Here is a 22,349-nt window from a genome sequence, read left to right as displayed (position 1 = left end):
CTCCATCCCCAGCCCCAGCTCCAGCCCCTACTCACTATCCAGCTCCAGCCCCTACTCACTCTCCAGCTCCATCCCCAGCCCCTACTCACTATCCAGCTCCATCCCCAGCCCCTACTCACTATCCACCTCCATCCCCAGCCCCAGCTCCAGCCCCTACTCACTATCCAGCTCCAGCCCCTACTCACTATCCAGCTCCATCCCCAGCCCCTACTCACTATCCAGCTCCATCCCCAGCCCCTACTCACTATCCAGCTCCATCCCATACTCACTATCCAGCTCCAGACCCTACTCACTATCCAGCTCCATTCCCAGCCCCTACTCACTATCTAGCTCCATCCCCAGCCCCTACTCACTATCCATCCCCTACTCACTATCCAGCTCCAGCCCCTACTCACTATCCAGCTCCATCCCCAGCCCCTACTCACTATCCAGCTCCATCCCCAGCCCCTACTCACTATCCAGCTCCAGCCCCTACTCACTATCCAGCTCCATCCCCAGCCCCTACTCACTATCTAGCTCCATCCCCATCCCCTACTCACCATCCAGCTCCATCCCCTACTCACTATCCAGCTCCAGCCCCTACTCACTATCCAGCTCCATCCCCAGCCCCTACTCACTATATAGCTCCATCCCCAGCCCCTACTCACTACCTAGCTCCATCCCCTACTCACTATCCAGCTCCAGCCCCTACTCACTATCCAGCTCCAGCCCCTACTCACTATCCAGCTCCATCCCGAGCCCCTACTCACTATCTAGCTCCATCTCCAGCCCCTACTCACTATCCAGCTCCATCCCCTACTCACTATCCAGCTCCAGCCCCTACTCACTATCCAGCTCCAGCCCCTACTCACTATCCAGCTCCATCCCCAGCCCCTACTCACTATCTAGCTCCATCTCCAGCCCCTACTCACTATCCAGCTCCATCCCCTACTCACTATCCAGCTCCAGCCCCTACTCACTATCCAGCTCCAGCCCCTACTCACTATCCAGCTCCATCCCCAGCCCCTACTCACTACCCAGCTCCATCCACAGCCCCTACTCACTACCCAGCTCCATCCACAGCCCCTACTCACTACCCAGCTCCAACCTCTACTCACTACCCAGCTCCATCCCCAGCCGCTACTCACTACCCAGTTCCAGCCTCTACTCACTACCCAGTTCCAGCCCATACTCACTACCCAGCTTCAGCCCCTACTCACTACCCAGCTCCAACCTCTACTCACTACCCAGCCCCTACTCACTACCCAGCTCCAACCCCAGCCATTACTCACCACCCGGCCCCTACACACCACCCAGCTCCATCCTCAGCTCCAGCCCGAGGCAAGAGTATTTGTATGTGTTTCCCCCCTGTGGACACGACATATATGAGGGTGAATGAAATAGCAGCTCTGTTATAGTGTCACCTAGTGGACATTCGTATCGCATACACCTCTAACCACAGCTTCAAACCTTACCGGCTGGCCTGCAAAGATCATTGTTTATTTAATCGATAATCTTATTTTATAATTTTATCCTGTTACAACAATATAATGAATTTCTTATTATGTAATTACCATTATGGATCAGATTGAAACCTTAATGAAATTAGCTAATATTGAAATAACCAAGGCAGAATACCATAATCATGAAAAACGTTTGACTATAAACTGCAATTAATTTCTGTTGTGCTGGAATACATAAAATATATACAAAGTTTCTGGCTACACAAATGTATTCGTTAAAATGTAACAAGCTGCATGTTAGCTTACGTTACATGTATATGGTTACATACTGGTGCCGGATGTGAAAAGCCGGTCGGTTCTCTGCTTTAGTGTGTGGTTTTGCTATTGGTCCATTGCTCTTACCGTGGAGAAATCTTGTCCAATCGAAAGCGTCCTTATAGTCATTCGAGGCAGAATGAGTTCGCGGGAAAGTAAATGGATTCTCACAGTATAAGATTTTTTTTATAGTTAGTGTTAACGTTTAGCTAGCCATATATCTAAAAATAATGAACGTATGTTGGATTGTATGATTGATGAGTTTATCGTTGGATAGTTTGAGTTCTGACAACTTGAAAGTCCCGCATTCAAAGGTGGAACGTTTCGTGGCTAGCTTGCTAGCTACTGTAGCGTTATTGGCACATATTCATTGGTTAATCGTAGCCAGAATAAGCAATCTTTTGTACGGAGACAAAGAGCTCACTTCTTGCTTGCTAGCTAGTTGTGTAACGTTTTAATACTTGTCGTTTTGAAAATGAGTTTATTTAATTTGGACCGGTTTCGTTTTGACAATAATAAAACGTCAAACCAGGACAAATACACCGGTTCCGTAAGTCCAGAGTCAGAAAAGGAGAATAAACCAGGTATGATTTGCTTGCTAAGCTAACAGTAGTCAGCCATTATGTAGCTAGCTAGACCGCTAGCTGGCACATCGCTTAATGGCTTGTAACCTGACATATGTAACTCTCGTTCACCGGCAAGAGCAGGACCTACAGTATACCTATTTGGCTTAGCTAGCTAGCTAACCCTAATCATAATATTTGCTGACACTATACTGTTGACATTTAGCTATACCTTAGTCGCTAGCTAACGTTAGCTAGCTTTATCAGTCGTTTTCTCTGGGCGACAGCTAACATTAACGTTAGCTAGCTAAATAGAAAAATAGTTGGTTGGTCAACCAAATTGTGTTTTGGGTGTTGAACTGGTAGCTAGCAACAATCGCATAACTACAATATGTGCCCTCGCTTTAATTGCATGTGATTGCTAAACTGTCTTTGTCCATATTTCTATGGCCCATACAGCACGAGTAACAACACCTATAGCCAACCTTGGAAAATATGGGCGAGGAGTAGTGTTTGAAGATGTCATCAGTGACCCTGATGACGATTTGGCAAGTGATTCGAGGAGGGATAAATTAACGAAAGTGGTGAAGTAAGTACAGCCGCGTTGAGATGAAATATCTAGGCCTAGCCTATATTGCCCCCATGACTTGGGTCAAGGTAACGTTATAACTAATTCCATGAAGTGTTGCTTAACATGCCAGTTTAATCTTGTAGTTCTTTCAGGGAACCAGTGAAGCTAGAGGTAAGAGAGATGACTGAGCCATATGATAAGGAAGACCAAGTTGACAAGGCGCTGGAAGAGAGACTGGACAAACTGCAGGAAATCTTCCCTAAAAGAAACAGGAAGGAGTTGTTGGAGGTACTTTCATATGAATCACTTTTGTGTCACAAACTATTGTATAGTCTCTTAAAGACAGCTGCTGCTCAGTGTCGATTCACATCGCTTATATATTGAACTTTGCTTTGTTTTCAGGTGATTGAAAGCACAAGCACTTTAGATGGTGCCGTAGCCTCATGCCTGATGATGTTTGGTGACAAAGGTATCTATTTGATTTACTACTACCATAGACGGCAGGTTGCGGCCTGTCCCCTACTATACCACCAAACATGGCCAGCTTGACCAGTGTTTTCTATGTTTATGACATCTCTTCTTACGCTCATGACAACATAGCCTGGGCCTCATTGTAATGATGGTTATAGGGCTTTGTCTGCCATTGCTGAAACATTAAAAATATAGGCATGTTTCTCCTCACACATTGACTCAATCGGTTGTCCAGACTCAAAGAGGAATAGGAAACCGGACGGATCCAGCAGTTGTCGAGACAAAGATGTGGTCCAGCAGCCCAGCAAGAGGAGGAGAACGTCTCTGGTAAGACGGGGGGTGGGGTAGAACGTCTCTGGTGGGGCTGCCGGGGGTGGGGTAGACCGTCTCGGGGGTAGACCGACTCTGGAGGGGGGGGGGGGGGCTTTAGACTGTCTCTGGGGGGGTAGGGTAGAACATCTCTGGCAAGATGAAGAGGGTAGACCGTCCCGGGTGAGGCCGCCAGGGGTGGGCTAGACCGTCTCTGGTGAGGGGGTGGTCTCTGATGAGGAGGGGACGTCTCTGCCGAATGGGGGGGGCTAGACCGTCTCTGGTAGAGGTCGGCCGTTTAATTGGAATGGCCGATTTCGAGTTTTCATAACAATAGGAAATCTGTGTTTTTGGACACCAATTTGATTGGACATTTTACTAGACCTTTATTTCATCTTTATTTAACTAGGCAAGTCAGTTAACACATTCTTATTTTCAATGACGGCCTAGGAATGGTGGGTTAACTGCCTCGTTCAGGGTCAGAACAACAGATTTTTACCTTGTCAGCTCGGGGGATTCAATCTTGCAACCTTAGTTAACTAGTCCAACGCTCGAACCACCTGTTTACATAGCACTCCACGAGGAGATTGCCTGTTACGCGAATGCAGTAAGCCAAGTTAAGTTGCTAGCTAACATTAAGCTTATCTTATAAAAAACAATCAATCATAATCACTAGTTAACTACACATGGTTGATGATATTACTAGTTTATCTAGCGTGTCCTGCATTGCATATAATTGATGCGGTGCGTATTGTTGCTCCAATGTGTACCTAACCATAAACATCAATGCCTTTCTTAAAATCAATACACAGAAGTATACATTTTTAAACCTGCATATTTAGCTATCAAGCCTATCCACTCCCGAGATTAGACTGGTGTAACCGATGTGAAATGGCTAGCTAGTTAGCGGGGTGCGCGCTAATACGTTTCAAACGTCACTCGCTCTGAGACTTGGAGTGGTTGTTTCCCTTCCTCTGCATGGGTAACGCTGCTTTGAGGGTGGCTGTTGTTGATGTGTTCCTGGTTCGAGCCCAGGTAAGAGCGAGGAGAGGGACGGAAGCTATACTGTTACACTGGCAATACTAAAGTGCCTATAAGAACATCCAATAGTCAAAGGTTAATGAAATACAAATGGTATAGAGAGAAATATTCCTATAATAACTACAACCTAAAACTTCTTACCTGGGAATATTGAAGACTCATGTTAAAAGGAACTACCAGCTTTCATATGTTCTCATGTTCTGAGCAAGGAACTTAAACGTTAGCTTTCTCACATGGCACATATTGCACTTTTACTTTCTTCTCCAACACTTTGTTTTTGCATTATTTAAACCAAATTGAACATGTTTCATTATTTATTTGAGGCTAAATTGATTTTATTGATGTATTATATTAAGTTAAAATAATTCATTCAGTATTGTTGTAATTGTCATTATTACAAATACATATATTTTTTTAAATCGGCCGATTAATCGGTATCGGCTTTTTTTGGTCCTCCAATAATTGGTATCGGTATCGGCGCTGAAAAATCATAATCGGTCGACCTCTAGTCTCTGGTGAGGCGGAGGGGCTTCAGACCGTCTCTGGTGAGGCCGGGGGTTGACCTTCACACCAGGCATGCATTGTGCTGTTGCTGCTTCTCCTCAGCAGTACTAACCTTCACTGTGCGTGTGTTCACTATTATTATTTTTTTGTGCAAAATGTTTTGCTACGGTGTACACTAATGAATACACGCTGTCTGATTCACCAGGCTGAAGACTCTGAAGAGAAGGGCGCAGAGCCCAACTGGGAAAGACAGGAGACCATGGTTAGGAAACTGCAGAGGAAATTCCCTGACCAGGATAAGGAAGTGAGTGAGAGTGTCAGCCACACAGAAATCCTACAAATCACCTTCTGTACGTATCAGTTCTAGATGTATCACAAGAGGCTTCTGAGGGGAGGACAGCTCATAATAATGGCCTGAACGGAGCGACTGGAGTGGCATCAAACGCATGGAAACCATGGGTGGTTCTCAAAATGCATACTACCGTGCTCCGAGCACGGGAGGGTCGGCGTGTGAGTCCAAATCAAAGTATGCGAAACGGGGCACGGAGGGCACTACTCAATTGTGTACTCAGTTTGTACATATTTTGAAGCATGTGTCAATGCAAACTTCAATGGAAAGTATGCCAAGAAATGACTCAAACATGTAACATTTAAAAAAATATATAATAATAATCTCAATGAATGGCAGCCATTGTTTGAGCTGAATCGAGAGAGAATTCACTCCGACTTCAGAATGAAATGTTGCCTCATGTTTCCTGACTGCAATATTTTATCTTGATGTGTTAATTAATTTGTGCTATGTTCATTTTGGCATGGTTAACTGCCTACGAAGTGTGTAGCAAGCCCATAGTAAGTTAATAGAGCTAGCTAGTACTGTTAGCTAGTCGTATAGCCACAAAGAACTGTTATCTAGCTATCCATGAAGAATTGACATCTACCTTGGATAACATTGGTTTTAGATCATTTTTTGCCTGTTATCCTATCTGGTTAGGTACATTATTAAGATTCACATATAGCCAGCTGATAGTTATGAGGTAAAACGGTTTGCTTTCTGTGTATCTTGTTTCGTCTCTATTGCCATTGTCCTGGCAGGAAGAAGGGTCAGGGAATGGGGAGGTGCAGTGTGAGGTATTACAGTTGGGGGAGAGCCAGTGTCTCCACACTCGTCCTCGCAAGAACGTACTCAATAGAACGTCCTCTGAGAGTGTACTTGGAGCATGAGTGTTGATCACGGTAGTATTCATATTGAGAATCGCCCCAATGTGTCCGGTGTATTTCATACCATTCCACTTATTCTGCTTCAGCCATTACAATTAGCTCGTCCTCTCCAATTAAGGTGCCACCAACCTCCTGTGATGTAATTGTATGGTCAGCCGTTGCCACGGCAACCACGCACACCTCGCAGAGTCATGATCACAACACACCAGGTGGTGTGAGAATCTTTCTTAGACTCGCTGCCAACTTCGAGGAATATATTTTTTTTTAAAGAGTTGGTCTGCTGGTGGCAGCATCCTCTTCTCTCGCTTGCAGAAACAAATAGAGAAGCAATAAAGAGGAAAGAGTCAATTTTCCGATTTACTTTTAAAAAAAATGGGCAATTAAAAAATAAATAAAACATTTAAGAGGTGAAAAGGTGACTGGAGTGTGACAATTGATCTCTTCTACCCCTGTCTGTCACATACTACAGGAACTCAGGGCTGTGCTCCAGGAACACGAGTGGAACATAGCCGACGCCTTGGAGGTGCTTCGCATGTTCTCTGACCCAGGTGATCATGACACTGTCCTCGTCCAGATGAAACGTCACTGATAGTGTTGCTACAGTCATGTGACTGGTTCACCTATTCTTACCATCTAGTGTGTTTATTACTACTGTACTCATATTTATCAATGTGCCCTTTTTTACTGATTTCTTCTACTGAAGAGGAATACACCAGCTCCCCTGAAGTCAAGCAAAAGGAACCCAAAGCCAAGAGCGACACCAAACCAAGCAACAGCAAGAGTGACGCCAAGCCAAGCAGAGAGTCCAAGGACAGCATGGAGGAAGCCAAGCCAAGCAGAGAGTCCAAGGACAGCATGGAGGAAGCCAAGCCAAGCAGAGAGTCCAAGGACAGCATGGAGGAAGCCAAGCCAAGCAGAGAGTCCAAGGACGGCATGGAGGAAGCCAAGCCAAGCAAAGCTTCCCCTCTGAAATGGATGTTCAAGAAATTTGCCCCTGAATCCAAACCTACCTCCTCTTCAAATTTGCAGAGCCTGAAGATGTCCAACGGGACCAGCATGGCTAGAAAGGAGGCAGTGGAGAGGAAGAGGAAGGCTCACACCTCTGACGAGAGGGCCAGCAGCTCGGAGGACGAGGAGGCGACCAGCAGCGAGTTTGAGGGCGAGGATGAGGAGCTGGACTCTGGGGCGGAAGACGAGGGCACATCCACGCTACAAGGCCAGATTCTGCTCTTCTTCCAGGAGGCCTCGCTGGACGAGCTGTCCCTCATCACCGGCTGTTCGTTGAAGAAGGCCAAGAAGATTGTGGAGCTGCGGCCTTTTGCTTTTTGGCACAAGCTGGTAAGAGATTGCCCACCACCCCTCCTATCTGCATGCTCTTGTGTCACTGAGCCTCAATGCTCCCTCCAACTAAGGCCCTGCAGTTCTGTCCCATTTTCTTCCATTTGTGTCTCTTGTTCTTTTTGCAATGTACACTGATTTTGGTTTTAGGTGAAGGTGTGTTCTACTCAGTCTACGACTCGTGGCCTGGCCTCGTTAGCCATGTTAGGCTTCTAGGCTTCTACTCTCTCTCTCTTAGCCAATGGCCTACTATGACAAACCATGTGAGTAGTTGTGGAATGATGGAAACCCCAGCTCATTGGCTGCTGCCAATGTCACTCATGTTGGCAGCAGAGAAATATAAGCTAGCAGTGTTTTCCACTAGCATCCGCTATACAGCCGGTTACACACACTTTCAGCTGGGTACTTTTTCCACTTTTTTACAATTTGAAAAAGTCACCTGAGCCCTCTCCCCCTAGAATGAACGATATGCATCTTGCGATTTATTCATAGGACAGGTGCCTGTTAGTCACAAAGTGAGCGACAACAGGGAAACACTGCTGTAAACTAAAGATCTCCTTTGTATTTTCCATATGGGGGGGGGGGGGGGGGGGGGTGTTCCAAAGCTCTATCACAAAAAAACAAGCCCCTGCCACTCGCGCACGGAGCCCAAGCCCCTGCCACTCGCGCACGAAGCCCAAGCCCCTGCCACTCGCGCACGGAGCCCAAGCCCCTGCCACTCGCACACGGAGCCCAAGCCCCTGCCACTCGCACACGGAGCCCAAGCTGTTTTTGTTTTCAATGCGTGCATCAAATGCATTGAGTTTGTCTGGTAGAGAGGCATCGTTGGACAGATCAAGGTTAGTTCTTCTGTTGTAATCTTTAATGGACTGTAGCCCCTACCACATGCCGTGGGCGTCGGACCCTGTGTAGTATGACTCCACCTTATTCCTATATTGTCCCTTTTCTCCTTTGATGACTGGAGGTCATTGTGGGACTTCTTGTACTTGTTCCTGTCCTCAGCCATAGCCTCAGGGTTGTGTGTGGTAGCCCTGTGTGTGGTAGCCCTGTGTGTGGTAGTTTAGCGCCAACCTCTGTGTTAATCCAAGGCTTTTGATTGGGGAAGATTCGAACCCTTGCCATGGGCACAACGCCGCTGTATGTTCTAATGAAGCCAGTGGTGGTTTGCTCATCGACGTTATCGGCGGAGCCTCAAAACAGCCCAATCAGCGCTAGCAAAGCAGTCCAGAAGCATACCAACTGATTTTGGTGGCCATTTCTCAACGGAGCAAATCACGGGTACTTCCTGTTTCGGCTTGCGCTTCTAAACAGGAAGGGTCATTAGATATGCAGGGTTGTCACTCCCACACAGCGCTAAACAGGAAGGGTCATTGGATATGCAGGGTTGTCACTCCCACACAGCTCCAAGCAGGACCATTGGATATGCAGGGTTGTCACTCCCACACAGCGCTAAACAGGAAGGGTCATTGGATATGCAGGGTTGTCACTCCCACACAGCGCTAAGCAGGACCATTGGATATGCAGGGTTGTCACTCCCACACAGCCCTAAGCAGGACCATTGGATATGCAGGGTTGTCCCTCCCACACATCCCTAAGCAGGACCATTGGATATGCAGGGTTGTCACTCCCACACAGCCCTAAGCAGGACCATTGGATATGCAGGGTTGTCCCTCCCACACATCCCTAAGCAGGACCATTGGATATGCAGGGTTGTCACTCCCACACAGCCCTAAGCAGGACCATTGGATATGCAGGTGTGAATTGAAGAGCCACAAGGTACTTTAAACCTGAACTGGCTCCCCCACCACCATGAACCACCAGCTGAAAGATATTATGTGAATGTGGTGTGAATTCAGCTGGCCCACTGTATGGTAGTCCTCAACGACCATGACATAGCCTCATCTTTAATTCACGTCTTGGGCTTCGTTGTGCAACCGTACAATTGCATAACTGATATCATGTCAGATGAAAAAGATGAGGCATTATGACCGGTTGGTGACACATGTTTTTAATGTGTGTGTCCGTTTCTCAGAAGGAGCTGTTCCACAAGGAGAAAGGCCTGTCTGTGGAGCTGCTGCTGGGCTGCAGGGTGGTGCTGAGGGAGAGAGCCGTGGTCCAAGGTCTCATGTCCAAGTGCCAGAACATCTCGGGCAAGATGGTGAAGGGAGTCAGCCAGGTCATCGACAACGGCATGGGCTCCATGACCCAGCCCTCCATCCTCAACAGAAAGTAAGTGAAATGTCCAGAGGCGCCATTCGTTTTGGAGCCGTTCACATAGAAATATGTTGTGTAGAACAAATATGCGTCTCTGACAAGGAGTAATGGCATTTCTATCTGAAACGTTCAACGTTTGCCTACTGAACATAGATTACATCTAATCTGCTGTAGTCATTTTATATTCCAGCTGGGGAATTAAAAGGTATTGGAAGGACCGACCAATAGACCCTTTATTAAGAGAAAAAATCCTCACTGATAACAAACATAAAAATCCCAAATGCTAAGTGAATGCCATGGTAATTCATTCATCCATTTACCATGGCATAATGGATGTATTCTGAAAACAGTTGTCCCCACATCGGCTATGACTTATTGTCTGGAAATAATAAATGAATAAACCCTTTTGACCCCATTAAACAAATATGTATCGCATCATAAATGTTATGCTACATGTCTGTCAGATACTGGAATGTCTTATTTTTGCATCTAAATATATTGTATTGTGATTGGTTTGTCTCTAAATGTCTTACATCGTGATTGGTTGCCATGCAGGTTAAAATTGAAACCCTACCAGTTGATTGGGCTGAAGTGGCTTCTCCTGCTGCACCAACACAAGCTGAGTGGAATCCTGGCTGATGAGATGGTGAGCTGACTACCCAATACAGATACATGCTGTTTCCCAAATGCCACCCTATTATCTCTCTAGTGTACTATTGGCCAGGGCCCATAGGGAATAGGGTGCCATTTGGGACCTTGCCACATACTATGGTGTTCCTTAATTATGTGGATTACCCCTCCCTGTGTTGTAGAACTGTTACCAACCAAAAACAGATAATGGCAAGTATAAAATGCCCTGTAAAGGCCGTCTTCCTCCTTTCCTGTCGACCTAACTTCCACTCGCAGTCCCGTCAGTTTGGCTGATCAGCCTACCTTCGTTATCCCTCTCTCATCATAGCACTTTCATTCCTAACCAATCAGAGCGCTTGAAAATGCGCATCTGGACAGAGCGTTATGATCATCCGACGGAAGAAGACGCATGTTTTTACTGTCAACATTAACAGGAATGTCAATGTTGTGCCGAGCATCAGAATGGAAGTTGCAAGAGGTGTTTATCTGGGTTTTCACATGCTGGGTAATAATAGATCATTACCACTAATTACTTCATGTTACGTTGATACGTTTCAGCCATATGTGTTCTACTGTATGGCTGTTACTATTCATTAATTACCACTAATTACTTCATGTTACGTTGATACGTTTCAGCCATATGTGTTCTACTGTATGGCTGTTACTATTCATTAATTACCACTAATTACTTCATGTTACGTTGATACGTTTCAGCCATATGTGTTCTACTGTATGGCTGTTACTATTCATTAATTACCACTAATTACTTCATGTTACGTTGATACGTTTCAGCCATATGTGTTCTACTGTATGGCTGTTACTATTCATTAATTACCACTAATTACTTCATGTTACGTTGATACGTTTCAGCCATTTGTGTTCTACTGTATGGCTGTTACTATTCATTAATTACCACTAATTACTTCATGTTACGTTGATACGTTTCAGCCATATGTGTTCTACTGTATGGCTGTTACTATTCATTAATTACCACTAATTACTTCATGTTACGTTAATACGTTTCAGCCATATGTGTTCTACTGTATGGCTGTTACTATTCATTAATTACCACTAATTACTTCATGTTACGTTGATACGTTTCAGCCATATGTGTTCTACTGTATGGCTGTTACTATTCATTAATTACCACTAATTACTTCATGTTACGTTAATACGTTTCAGCCATATGTGTTCTACTGTATGGCTGTTACTATTCATTAATTACCACTAATTACTTCATGTTACGTTGATACGTTTCAGCCATATGTGTTCTACTGTATGGCTGTTACTATTCATTAATTACCACTAATTACTTCATGTTACGTTGATACGTTTCAGCCATATGTGTTCTACTGTATGGCTGTTACTATTCATTAATTACCACTAATTACTTCATGTTACGTTAATACGTTTCAGCCATATGTGTTCTACTGTATGGCTGTTACTATTCATTAATTACCACTAATTACTTCATGTTACGTTGATACGTTTCAGCCATATGTGTTCTACTGTATGGCTGTTACTATTCATTAATTACCACTAATTACTTCATGTTACGTTGATACGTTTCAGCCATATGTGTTCTACTGTATGGCTGTTACTATTCATTAATTACCACTAATTACTTCATGTTACGTTAATACGTTTCAGCCATATGTGTTCTACTGTATGGCTGTTACTATTCATTAATTACCACTAATTACTTCATGTTACGTTAATACGTTTCAGCCATGTGTTCTACTGTATGGCTGTTACTATTCATTAATTACCACTAATTACTTCATGTTACGTTAATACGTTTCAGCCATATGTGTTCTACTGTATGGCTGTTACTATTCATTAATTACCACTAATTACTTCATGTTACGTTGATACGTTTCAGCCATATGTGTTCTACTGTATGGCTGTTACTATTCATTAATTACCACTAATTACTTCATGTTACGTTGATACGTTTCAGCCATATGTGTTCTACTGTATGGCTGTTACTATTCATTAATTACCACTAATTACTTCATGTTACGTTAATACGTTTCAGCCATATGTGTTCTACTGTATGGCTGTTACTATTCATTAATTACCACTAATTACTTCATGTTACGTTAATACGTTTCAGCCATATGTGTTCTACTGTATGGCTGTTACTATTCATTAATTACCACTAATTACTTCATGTTACGTTAATACGTTTCAGCCATATGTGTTCTACTGTATGGCTGTTACTATTCATTAATTACCACTAATTACTTCATGTTACGTTGATACGTTTCAGCCATATGTGTTCTACTGTATGGCTGTTACTATTCATTAATGTTAGAGTTGCCAATACTACTTGATGGATTGTTTTTCCTATGTAGTATTATTGCGTACTGCCGGAAGTGTTATTGCATTGGTTGTGCTTGTGCAGAAGTGGTTTAATTGTCGTATTGATAAACGTAGTGTTATGTCTGCTCACGCTTCCACATCGTTTTCCAAACTGGCCTTTTATTAGGGGGTTTTATTGTGCTGCCATGAGCGAGCTTCTAGCGTCATCCCAGACAGTTCTTGGAGATTGCTCATGCCCAGAGTAATTTACGACTCTGTGGCACCAGGACACATCTGGTCTCAAAGGTCTCAAGGCTGGAGCGAGATGGGGCCGTAAATCTTGACCCCTTTTTCAATCCAAGTCATTTGTTTCTCTCTTTCTCTCCAAGAGGTGAATGTTTGTCTATATTGATGCCATTTGTGCCCTTAATGTACATATATTGCATAGATACAACCCTTAACCAGTACTGTTTACATGTGTTCGTATCTTTGTCTTCTACAACCACAACGATAACATTCCAAGTCATTTGGATTACCAGAACCATATAAACATCCTCAAATGGAAACGTGTGTGTGTGTAATGGTGACTGTCAAGAGTATAGTGACGTTTTACCCAGACAGTACTATAGAGGGCAGAACCAAACCAATCAGTTAGAAGTATACAGCGGGTGAGGGCATTCACAGCCGACCGCTCAGACGGATGAGGGCATACCAGCCAATCGTTTTTACGTGGCCCTTCTCGATGGATTTAGCTACCAACAGTTTTTTACAAAGGCTCTAGGTAAGTGAGTGTTTGACTAATGGTGTGGGTGGAGCAACGGCAGGTGAATACACAGAGAGAACTAAAGGAATGTGTGGGACAGATCTGTTATTTTTAACATTCTGAAGGAAAGGCTGTCTCGTCTGGTTGAAATACTGTTAGGTTTCCAGGAGGTGATTCAAGTCCTGACAAGAGACATGGGACTCCGTGATGCTGTTATTTAACTCATACTTGTTTTGAAGAGCAGATATTGATCTCTATTTTCTCTCTTGCTTGCTCTCTTTCTCACTCTCTCTCCATCTCTCTTTTTACTCTCTTGGTCATCTACTCGACAGGGTTTGGGGAAGACCATCCAGGCCATAGCCTTCCTGGCCAGGCTGTACCAGGATGGCATCAAAGGCCCCCACCTCATCACTGTGCCCTCCTCCACCCTGGGTAAGGGCTCTGCTCATGTCAATCCACTCACTTTATAACCAATTAAGTGTGTTTATAACCACTTACAGAAAACATGACACAAACAAGGGAGTATTGTTTGATCATTTTACTTAAAAATGACTGGCCTTTTTAATAATATCTGTGTAGCATAAATATCAGGTTTTGTCTGAGTCAATTGTATTAAAGTGGTTTGAAATGTGTTCCCTTGGCTCCAGATAACTGGGTTCGGGAGCTAAAGCTGTGGTGCCCCAGTCTCAAGGTGCTAGTCTATTACGGTGAGGCATTTTGATTGGTTGATTTTAATTGTCAATTAAAAAATATATATATTTTTTTTTTTAACATGACTGGCACAATAACATCTAACTTATTTTGGTTGCGGTCCCATCTCTTCCTTAGCTTTTATCTGTTCAGGTCCAGGATAAAGTGATCGGTTGTTAGCTTTGAGTTGTTAGCTTTGAGTCTAAGCTGATGTGTAAACCATTGGAATATTATTACTAGAGAGGGCATCCCCGTTGTAATCAATGAGGCCATATTGGATGGTAATTATATTTCTATGGCATAAACCCTGATGTGTTTTCAGGCTCTATGGAGGACCGGCAGTATCTGCGACATGACATTCTGAATAATCGGGTGGACTTCCATATCATCGTGTCTACGTGAGTCGTTCAACACACATGCTTGTTAGATATCACTGCACTGTTGGAGCTAGAAACACAAGCATTTCGCTACACCCGCAATAACATCTGCTAAACGCATGTATGTGACATGTAAAATTTGATTTGACACATGCGTACATACAGTTGAAGTCGGAGGTTTACATACACCTCAGCCAAATACATTTAAACTCAGTTTTTCACAATTCCTGACATTTAATCCTAGTAATAAATTCCCTGTCTTAGGTCAGTTAGGATCACCACTTTTATTTTAAGAATGTGAAATGTCAGAATAATAGCAGAGGGATTTATTTAAGCTTTTATTTCTTTCATCACATTCCCAGTGGGTCAGAAGTCTACATACACTCAATTTGTATTTGGTAGCATTGCCTTTAAATTGTTTTCCTTGGGTCAAACATTTCAGGTAGCCTTCCACAAGCTTCCCACAATAAGTTGGGTGAATTTTGGCCCATTCCTCCTGACAGAGCTGGTGTAACCGAGTCAGGTTTGTGGGCCTTCTTGCTCGCACACGCTTTTTCAGTTCTGCCCACAAATGTTCTATATGATTGAGGTCAGGACTTTGTGATGGCCACTCCAATACCTTTACTTTGTTGCCCTTAAGCCATTTTCCACAACTTTGGAAGTATGCTTGGGGTCATTGTCCATTTGAAAGACCCATTTTTGACCAAGCTTTAACTTCCTGACTGATGATGTCTTGCGATGTTGCTCCAATATATCCACGTAATTTTCCTACCTCACGATGCTATCTATTTTGTGAAGTGCACCAGTCCCTCCTGCAGTAAAGCACCTCCACAACGTGATGCTGCCACCCCGTGCTTCACGGTTGGGATGATGTTCTTTGGCTTGCAAGCCTCCCCCTTTTTCCTCCAAACATAACAATGGTAATTTTATTATTATACCTTTATTTCAACAAGGAACACCGACTGAGACCAAGGTCTCTTTTACAGTGGGGCCCTGTGTATAAATGTTTACACATACAGACATTATGGCCAAACAGTTCTATTTTTAGTGCCTCCCGGGTGGCGCAGTGGTCTAAGGCACTGCATCACAGTGGTCTAAGGCACTGCATCACAGTGGTCTAAGGCACTGCATCACAGTGGTCTAAGGCACTGCATCACAGTGGTCTAAGGCACTGCATCACAGTGGTCTAAGGCACTGCATCACAGTGATAGAGGTGTCACTACAGACCCTGGTTTGATTCCAGGCTGTATCGCAGTGGTCTAAGGCACTGCATCACAGTGATAGAGGTGTCACTACAGACCCTGGTTTGATTCCAGGCTGTATCACAAGTGGTCTAAGGCACTGCATCACCAGAGATTCTGGGTTCGAGCGGCGCACAACAGTTCTATTTTGTCTCATCAGACCAGAGGACATTTCTTCAAAAAGTACAATCTTTGTCCCCATGTGCAGTTGCAAACCGTAGTCTGGCTTTTTTATGCCAGTTTTGGAGCAGTGGCTTCTTCCTTGCTGAGCGGCCTTTCAGATTATGTCGATTCAGGACTCGTTTTACTGTGGATATAGATACTTTTGTACCTGTTTCCTCCAGCATCTTCAAGGTCCTTTGCTGTTGTTCTGGGATTTATTTGCACTTTTCGCACCAGAGTACGTTCATCTCTAGGACACAGAACGCGTCTCCTTCCTGAGCGCAATGACGGCTGCGTGGTCCCATGGTGTTTATACTTGCGTACTAATGTTTGTACAGATGAACATGGTACCTTCAGGCATTTGGAAATTGCTCCCAAGGATGAACCAGACTTGTGGAGGTCTAAAATTATGTTTTGTTGGTTGATGTCTTCTGATTTTCCCATGATGTCAAGCAAAGAGGCAGTGAGTTTGAAGGTAGGCCTTGAAATACATCTACAGGTACACCTCCAATTGACTCAAATGATGTCAAATAGCCTATCAGAAGCTTCTAAAGCCATGACACAATTTTCTGGAATTTTCCAAGCTGTTTAAAGGCACAGTCAACTTAGTGTATGTAAACTTCTGACCCACTGGAATTGTGATACAGTGAATTATAAGTGAAATCTGTCTGTAATCAATTGTTGGAAAAATTACTTGTCATGCACAAAGTAGATGTCCTAACCGACTTGCCAAAACTATAGTTTGTTAACAGGAAATGTGTGGAGTGGTTGAAAAACAAGTTTTAATGACTCCAACCTAAGTGTATGTAAACTTCCGAATTCAAATGTACACACCCATAGACTTAGATAGACGACTCATCTTTGTCTGTCCGATTATGGCGTCTGTGAATGTTCGGATAGTGCCAATGAGGCCATCTCCATTTTGAAGTCGTCCACCTGGAGTGTGTTGTTTGAACAGGTATAAAGACAAGGTTGGCGATTTATGCCACCTGCCGTTATGGAATGTTTGCGAACAAGTATAAATCATTGACTTATCCCTCCTGAGGACCTGGATGGAATTATGTGATCCTTCCTTAACCCATATGAAGTCCCACCCAGTTGACTACTTCAAAATGGTCAAAGTACTTAATGGCGCCGCCCATGCTTTTGGGAACTAGAGTTGTATATAACAGACACATGCACACCATGTTGTCAGATAGGTTTCAGTCTGTCAGTGGAACCACAATAACCCCTAGTGCAGGGTTCCCCATCTGGCGGACTGCGGGCAGAATTTTCCCTGCGGGTGGATTTATTTGCCCCCCCCCCCCCCCCCAAGTTTACTGAGCAATTTTTTTTAATATGTTTTATTTATCTATTTTCAAACTGACCCAATATCAGCATCTAGGGCCTATTTCACTCTACAGCTGTGCAAGGGGTGTACTGAGCCAAGATCAACGTCTAGGGCAGGGGTGGGCTAACTTTTTTTGGCTCAAGGGCCACATTCAGCTTTTGAAACAAAGTGAAGGGACACATACTATATGTAACGCATATGAAGCCTTTTGTTCACGTTGACACACCAGTAGTAGTGTACTATATATAGGTGTACGTATGCTGCTAAGATTGCAGAACAACTATTTCACTGTATTATCTCTACCCACAATCAGACTCAGACACAAAAAGTGCAAACTTTTGAAATATGAAAAAACATGTTTGTATGACTGGAAACGGCAAACATCTGATAAAGATCGTCTCTGATCCTGATGTACAATCTGAGTGACGCAAATAAGAGCAAAAAATGTAAAGTATTTCAGTTCATATTGAATGGCCTGTTTCTGACAGTATATTATGGAATTCCACCCTAAATAAAGAACATTGTAAACCACATACACAAAACATTTGGCTTCATGTTGATATGTAGATGGTCTATAACTCTTTATGGTCACCATAGCTTCTCCCACCTGTAGCACACGCTCCAGCAGATATATCTCTCTAGTCACCCCCAAAACCAATTATTTCTTTGGCCGCCTCTCCTTCCAGTTCTCTGCTGCCAATGACTGGAACGAACTACGAAAATCTCTGAAACTGAAAACGCTTATCTCCCTCACTAGCTTTAAGCACCAACTGTCAGAGCAGCTCACAGATTACTGCACCTGTACATAGCCCACCTATAATTTAGCCCAAACAACTACCTCTTTCCCTACTGTATTTATTTTATTTATTTATTTTGCTCCTTTGCACCCCATTATTTCTCTCTACTTTGCACATTCTTCCACTGCAAATCTACCATTCCAGTGTTTTACTTGCTATATTGTATTTACTTTGCCACCATGGCCTTTTTTTGCCTTTGCCTCCCTTATCTCACCTCATTTGCTCACATCGTATATAGACTTGTTTATACTGTATTATTGACTGTATGTTTGTTTTACTCCATGTGTAACTCTGTGTTGTTGTTTGTGTCGAACTGCTTTGCTTTATCTTGGCCAGGTCGCAATTGTAAATGAGAACTTGTTCTCAACTTGCCTACCTGGTTAAATAAAGGTGAAATAAATAAAAAATAATAAATATTAAAGCAGATTACTGAACAGTTGTCAAATCTTCTCAGCCCAAATAAAGTACAATCTGAACCATTGTAATGTAAAATGAAAGGGGACAAATCCAGTATCCGACTGCATTGCTGGATAATTCTCACTGCAATAACCATCACATAATAATTTTTAAAAGACTGTTTTGGAAAGAATACCCTGGCCTGGCCTATCCCACTCTTGGTGATTTCAGTCTTAATGTGAGCAATGGGTCTGGTCAGCCTCTTGGAAAGGGTGTTAAAGTCTGATGTCATTTCTGAAGTAGAGATCCTCAGAACAGCTGACAAGTGATTTGTTAAATTTGTTGTAGTGGCCCTGCCCATGCTTTAAATTACTGAGAAAGTTTATTCACACACACGACCTGAATAAAACCAGCATACTCTGGGCGTGCTTTTTCATGTTTGGAAACTTTTTGTGGTTGTACTTCTTCTTCAAAGCACTGTCACACTGGATGTCGATAAGCTCCAGTTGTGTGTCTGGTGGAAAGTCTGCTGCCTCAGTTTGTATGAGATGGCAATTTGAATATACTCCAGAATGTTGTGAAGCGTGATCAGATGAATTGTGATTTAATTGTAAAGTCCCTCTTTGACCATGCAAATGAACTGAATCACACAAAAAAAAACAGCGCAACGGCGCAGGCCCCCAACAACAGACATTAGACAGCTTCACACGAAAGCCGACAGTATCTGATGTAAAATAGGTAGAACTTCATTGTCCCCCCCTAGTGGTCATAGTGTGCGCCTGAAGCCCTTCCACTTTGATGTAGGCCCGACATAGGGAATGAACGTTCAACTGTGGATGCTGATGTCTGTCATTCCTCTCTGCAGATACAACCTGGCCATCGGCAACGACAGCGACCGCAGTCTCTTCCGCAAGCTCAAACTGAAGTACGCCGTGTTTGACGAGGGCCACATGCTGAAGAACATGAAGTCCCTCCGTTACCGCCACCTCATGGCCATCAATGTTAGTGTACCCAACACTGCCTGGCTCTGTCTGACTCTCTCACTGACTGTCTGACTCTGTTTGTACCCAGGCTGAGCACCGGTTGCTCCTGACTCTCTGTTTACCTCTCCCTCCCTGTGTTTCTCTCTCTCCCTGCCAGTGTTTCTCTCTCCCTGCCTGTGTTTCTCTCTCCCTCCCTGTGTTTCTCTCTCCCTCCCTGTGTTTCTCTCTCCCTCCCTGTGTTTCTCTCTCCCTCCCTGTGTTTCTCTCTCCCTCCCTGTGTTTCTCTCTCCCTCCCTGTGTTTCTCTGCCTGTGTTTACCTCTCTCTCCCTGACTACCTGTCTCTGTGTCCCCAGGCTGAGCACCGGTTGCTCCTGACCGGCACCCCTGTGCAGAACAACCTGCTGGAGCTGATGTCGCTGCTCAACTTCATCATGCCCTCCATGTTCTCCAGCAGCACCACGCAGATAGCCAAGATGTTCTCCATGGTAAGGTCAGGTTTAGGGTTGACATTTTTGGTCACTTTACCCAAATTCCCAGGGTTGGAAGATTTGAAGACAGTTGGAACATTCTCGTAATCTGGAGGGAATAAGCAGGAAATCTAGTATCTTCCAACCACGATTTATAGACAAACTGGGAGTTACTGGAATTTTACAACACTAGTCAGGCTGGCAGAAGCTTGGATCGAGCGGATGGGGATTGGAGATCAAAACTGGGTTTCAAACCAAGCTTGTACCCAACTCAGACCAGGGCCTGTCTTCACAAAGCGTCTCAGAGTAGGAGTGCTGATCTAAGATCCGTTTGTCCTTTTAAATCGTAACAACTAACTCTTGCTCAGTGCTCCTACTCGGAGACATTATCATGCCAAGACAAAAACCCGCCAACTTCAGCTTTTTACCACCTCATCTTTATCTGAAAAGGTACTTTTTATTTCCGCCAACTGAGGTAATCATGATTGCAGTATTATGTTTAAAAAGTCCCACCAACGCCTCAGTATAAAATGTCTCCTTTCATCTTACTGGCTTTGGCCCTCGTTAAAGCATGAACATTCTTATCTGACATCAAACTTCTCAGTCACAATTCATTTGAATGCAATTTACTCTCCATTAAAATGTAGGTATTTTGGTCTTGGAGCTGTTCATGCTTGTCACAGTAATGCTTTGCCTTTTGACCATTTTTTTTATGTTTTCTCGACTTTGACAGATAAATATTTAAAGGCCCTTATAATTAGCTTTAAAATGTCTGGGTAATGTGCATGCGATTTTGTAGTGTATCGGTCTTCGGCCAAAATAGCTGGTGGGGACTTTGAAAAGAGAGAGAGAGCGATGGTGTGATCACATTGGCTGGTGATGATACATTTACTTCAGTATTACAGCTAATATTTATCAAAGGAATAATGCGCAATTAGGCAAGCTGCTGCACTAGTCCTCTCCTCCCTGAGCCAGAAGCTATAGGTTACAGCATCTTGGACATTTATGTTGAGCATGTTTTGCTACGATTATTACTATAAAAACAGTTAGCTGGAATGTTTTGCAGCAAGCTATCAATGTGCATGACATCACTGTATCTAACAAAGCAGAATGATGGTAGGAAACAAAGATGAAACATTGATGAAAAAAAAAACCTTTTTCAAATGCTCCTACAGAGGTCATCCAGGTCAGATTTACATTTTTTACATGATTAGAAACCTTAGTTTGTTGTTTCCAACTCACATACAAACTCTCAGGAAGAGGGCATGCGCTCTGTTTCAAATTGGAGCGGCAGGTGGCCTAGTGGTTAGAGCGTTGAGCCAGTAACCGAAAGGTTGCTAGATCGAGTCCCCGAGCTGACAAGGTCAAACTCTGTCGTTCTGACCCTGAACGAGGCAATTAACCCACTGTTTTCCCCGGTAGGCCGTCATTGGAAATAAGAATTTGTTCTTAACTGCTTAAAGTTTAAATACATATATATTTTTTTAAGGCACTTTTTTGTTTATGACAGGTTCCCATGACACTCAAGTTGATGGGAAAAATATTATATCCCATTCTTACTATAAAATGTGTGTTGACTGTGATCAGCAAGTGTGTCGTAAATTTTGTTTGAACAAACAATTGACTTAATTTGGTGCTGTCGTGTTTCCTGTCGACCAGGGTGTCCATGACTCGGTCCTGTTGTCTTATTGTTCTGAAGACCTGCCTAAACTAATTCAGAATGTGTATACAATGGATTTATTCAAATAGACGCACGCCCCTATTCCCACTCAGCATGCGGGGAGATATAAAAGACTTACAATGTGGGGGGGGGGGATCATCCCCTTTCACAGGTCACATACCAACAATGCTGTCTAAATTAGGTATTTGTGAATACGGACCTTGGTCCCACTCCCCTCATGTTTAGTCAGACTCGTACTGTAGGATGTGTTTTGATGGTGTTTATATTTTGTTTTGTCGTAGAAATCCCATGAGGAGCAGAGTCGTTTCGAGAGGGACCGCATCGCCCAGGCTAAACTCATCATGAAACCTTTCATCCTCAGACGAGTCAAGAGTGAGGTAAGGACTCAGTGACTGGGTAAACTTAGAAATGCTGGATGGTTCACAATGTTACATTTGAAAGATATCTGTGTGGGGCGGCAGGTAGCCTAGTGGTTAGAGCGAAAGGTTGCTGGTTCGAATCCCCGAGCTGACAAGGTAAAAATCTGCTGTTCTGCCCCTGA

At 43.7% G+C, this 22,349-nt stretch overlaps 1 protein-coding gene across 2 annotated transcripts in view; it reads left to right on the top strand.

Moving 5' to 3' along the window:
- Positions 1-1,588: 1,588 nt before the first annotated feature.
- The window catches only part of LOC110525249 (SWI/SNF-related matrix-associated actin-dependent regulator of chromatin subfamily A containing DEAD/H box 1A), a 25,872-nt gene continuing 5,111 nt past the window's right edge, over positions 1,589-22,349 (top strand). Inside the window, exons 1-16 of one of the 2 annotated variants that reach the window (XM_036979365.2) lie at positions 1,589-2,341; positions 2,780-2,909; positions 3,044-3,179; positions 3,294-3,360; positions 3,598-3,689; positions 5,422-5,520; positions 6,904-6,982; positions 7,138-7,772; positions 9,805-10,001; positions 10,542-10,632; positions 14,016-14,115; positions 14,331-14,390; positions 14,696-14,771; positions 19,542-19,677; positions 20,014-20,145; positions 22,090-22,185. In XM_036979365.2, coding sequence (XP_036835260.2) covers positions 2,233-2,341; positions 2,780-2,909; positions 3,044-3,179; positions 3,294-3,360; positions 3,598-3,689; positions 5,422-5,520; positions 6,904-6,982; positions 7,138-7,772; positions 9,805-10,001; positions 10,542-10,632; positions 14,016-14,115; positions 14,331-14,390; positions 14,696-14,771; positions 19,542-19,677; positions 20,014-20,145; positions 22,090-22,185 — 2,235 coding nt within the window. In that variant the 5' untranslated portion in view covers positions 1,589-2,232. Of the gene's footprint in view, positions 2,342-2,779; positions 2,910-3,034; positions 3,180-3,293; positions 3,361-3,597; positions 3,690-5,421; positions 5,521-6,903; positions 6,983-7,137; positions 7,773-9,804; positions 10,002-10,541; positions 10,633-14,015; positions 14,116-14,330; positions 14,391-14,695; positions 14,772-19,541; positions 19,678-20,013; positions 20,146-22,089; positions 22,186-22,349 lie in introns of both variants that reach the window. The other variant, XM_036979364.2, reaches the window with a different exon arrangement.

This window comes from Oncorhynchus mykiss, chromosome 6 (assembly GCF_057628025.1).
Source record: "Oncorhynchus mykiss isolate SJ-2025 chromosome 6, ASM5762802v1, whole genome shotgun sequence".
NCBI classification, from domain to species: domain Eukaryota; kingdom Metazoa; phylum Chordata; class Actinopteri; order Salmoniformes; family Salmonidae; genus Oncorhynchus; species Oncorhynchus mykiss.
The sequence above is the reverse complement of the archived record's forward strand: the minus strand, read 5'-3'. Positions and strand labels throughout refer to the sequence as shown.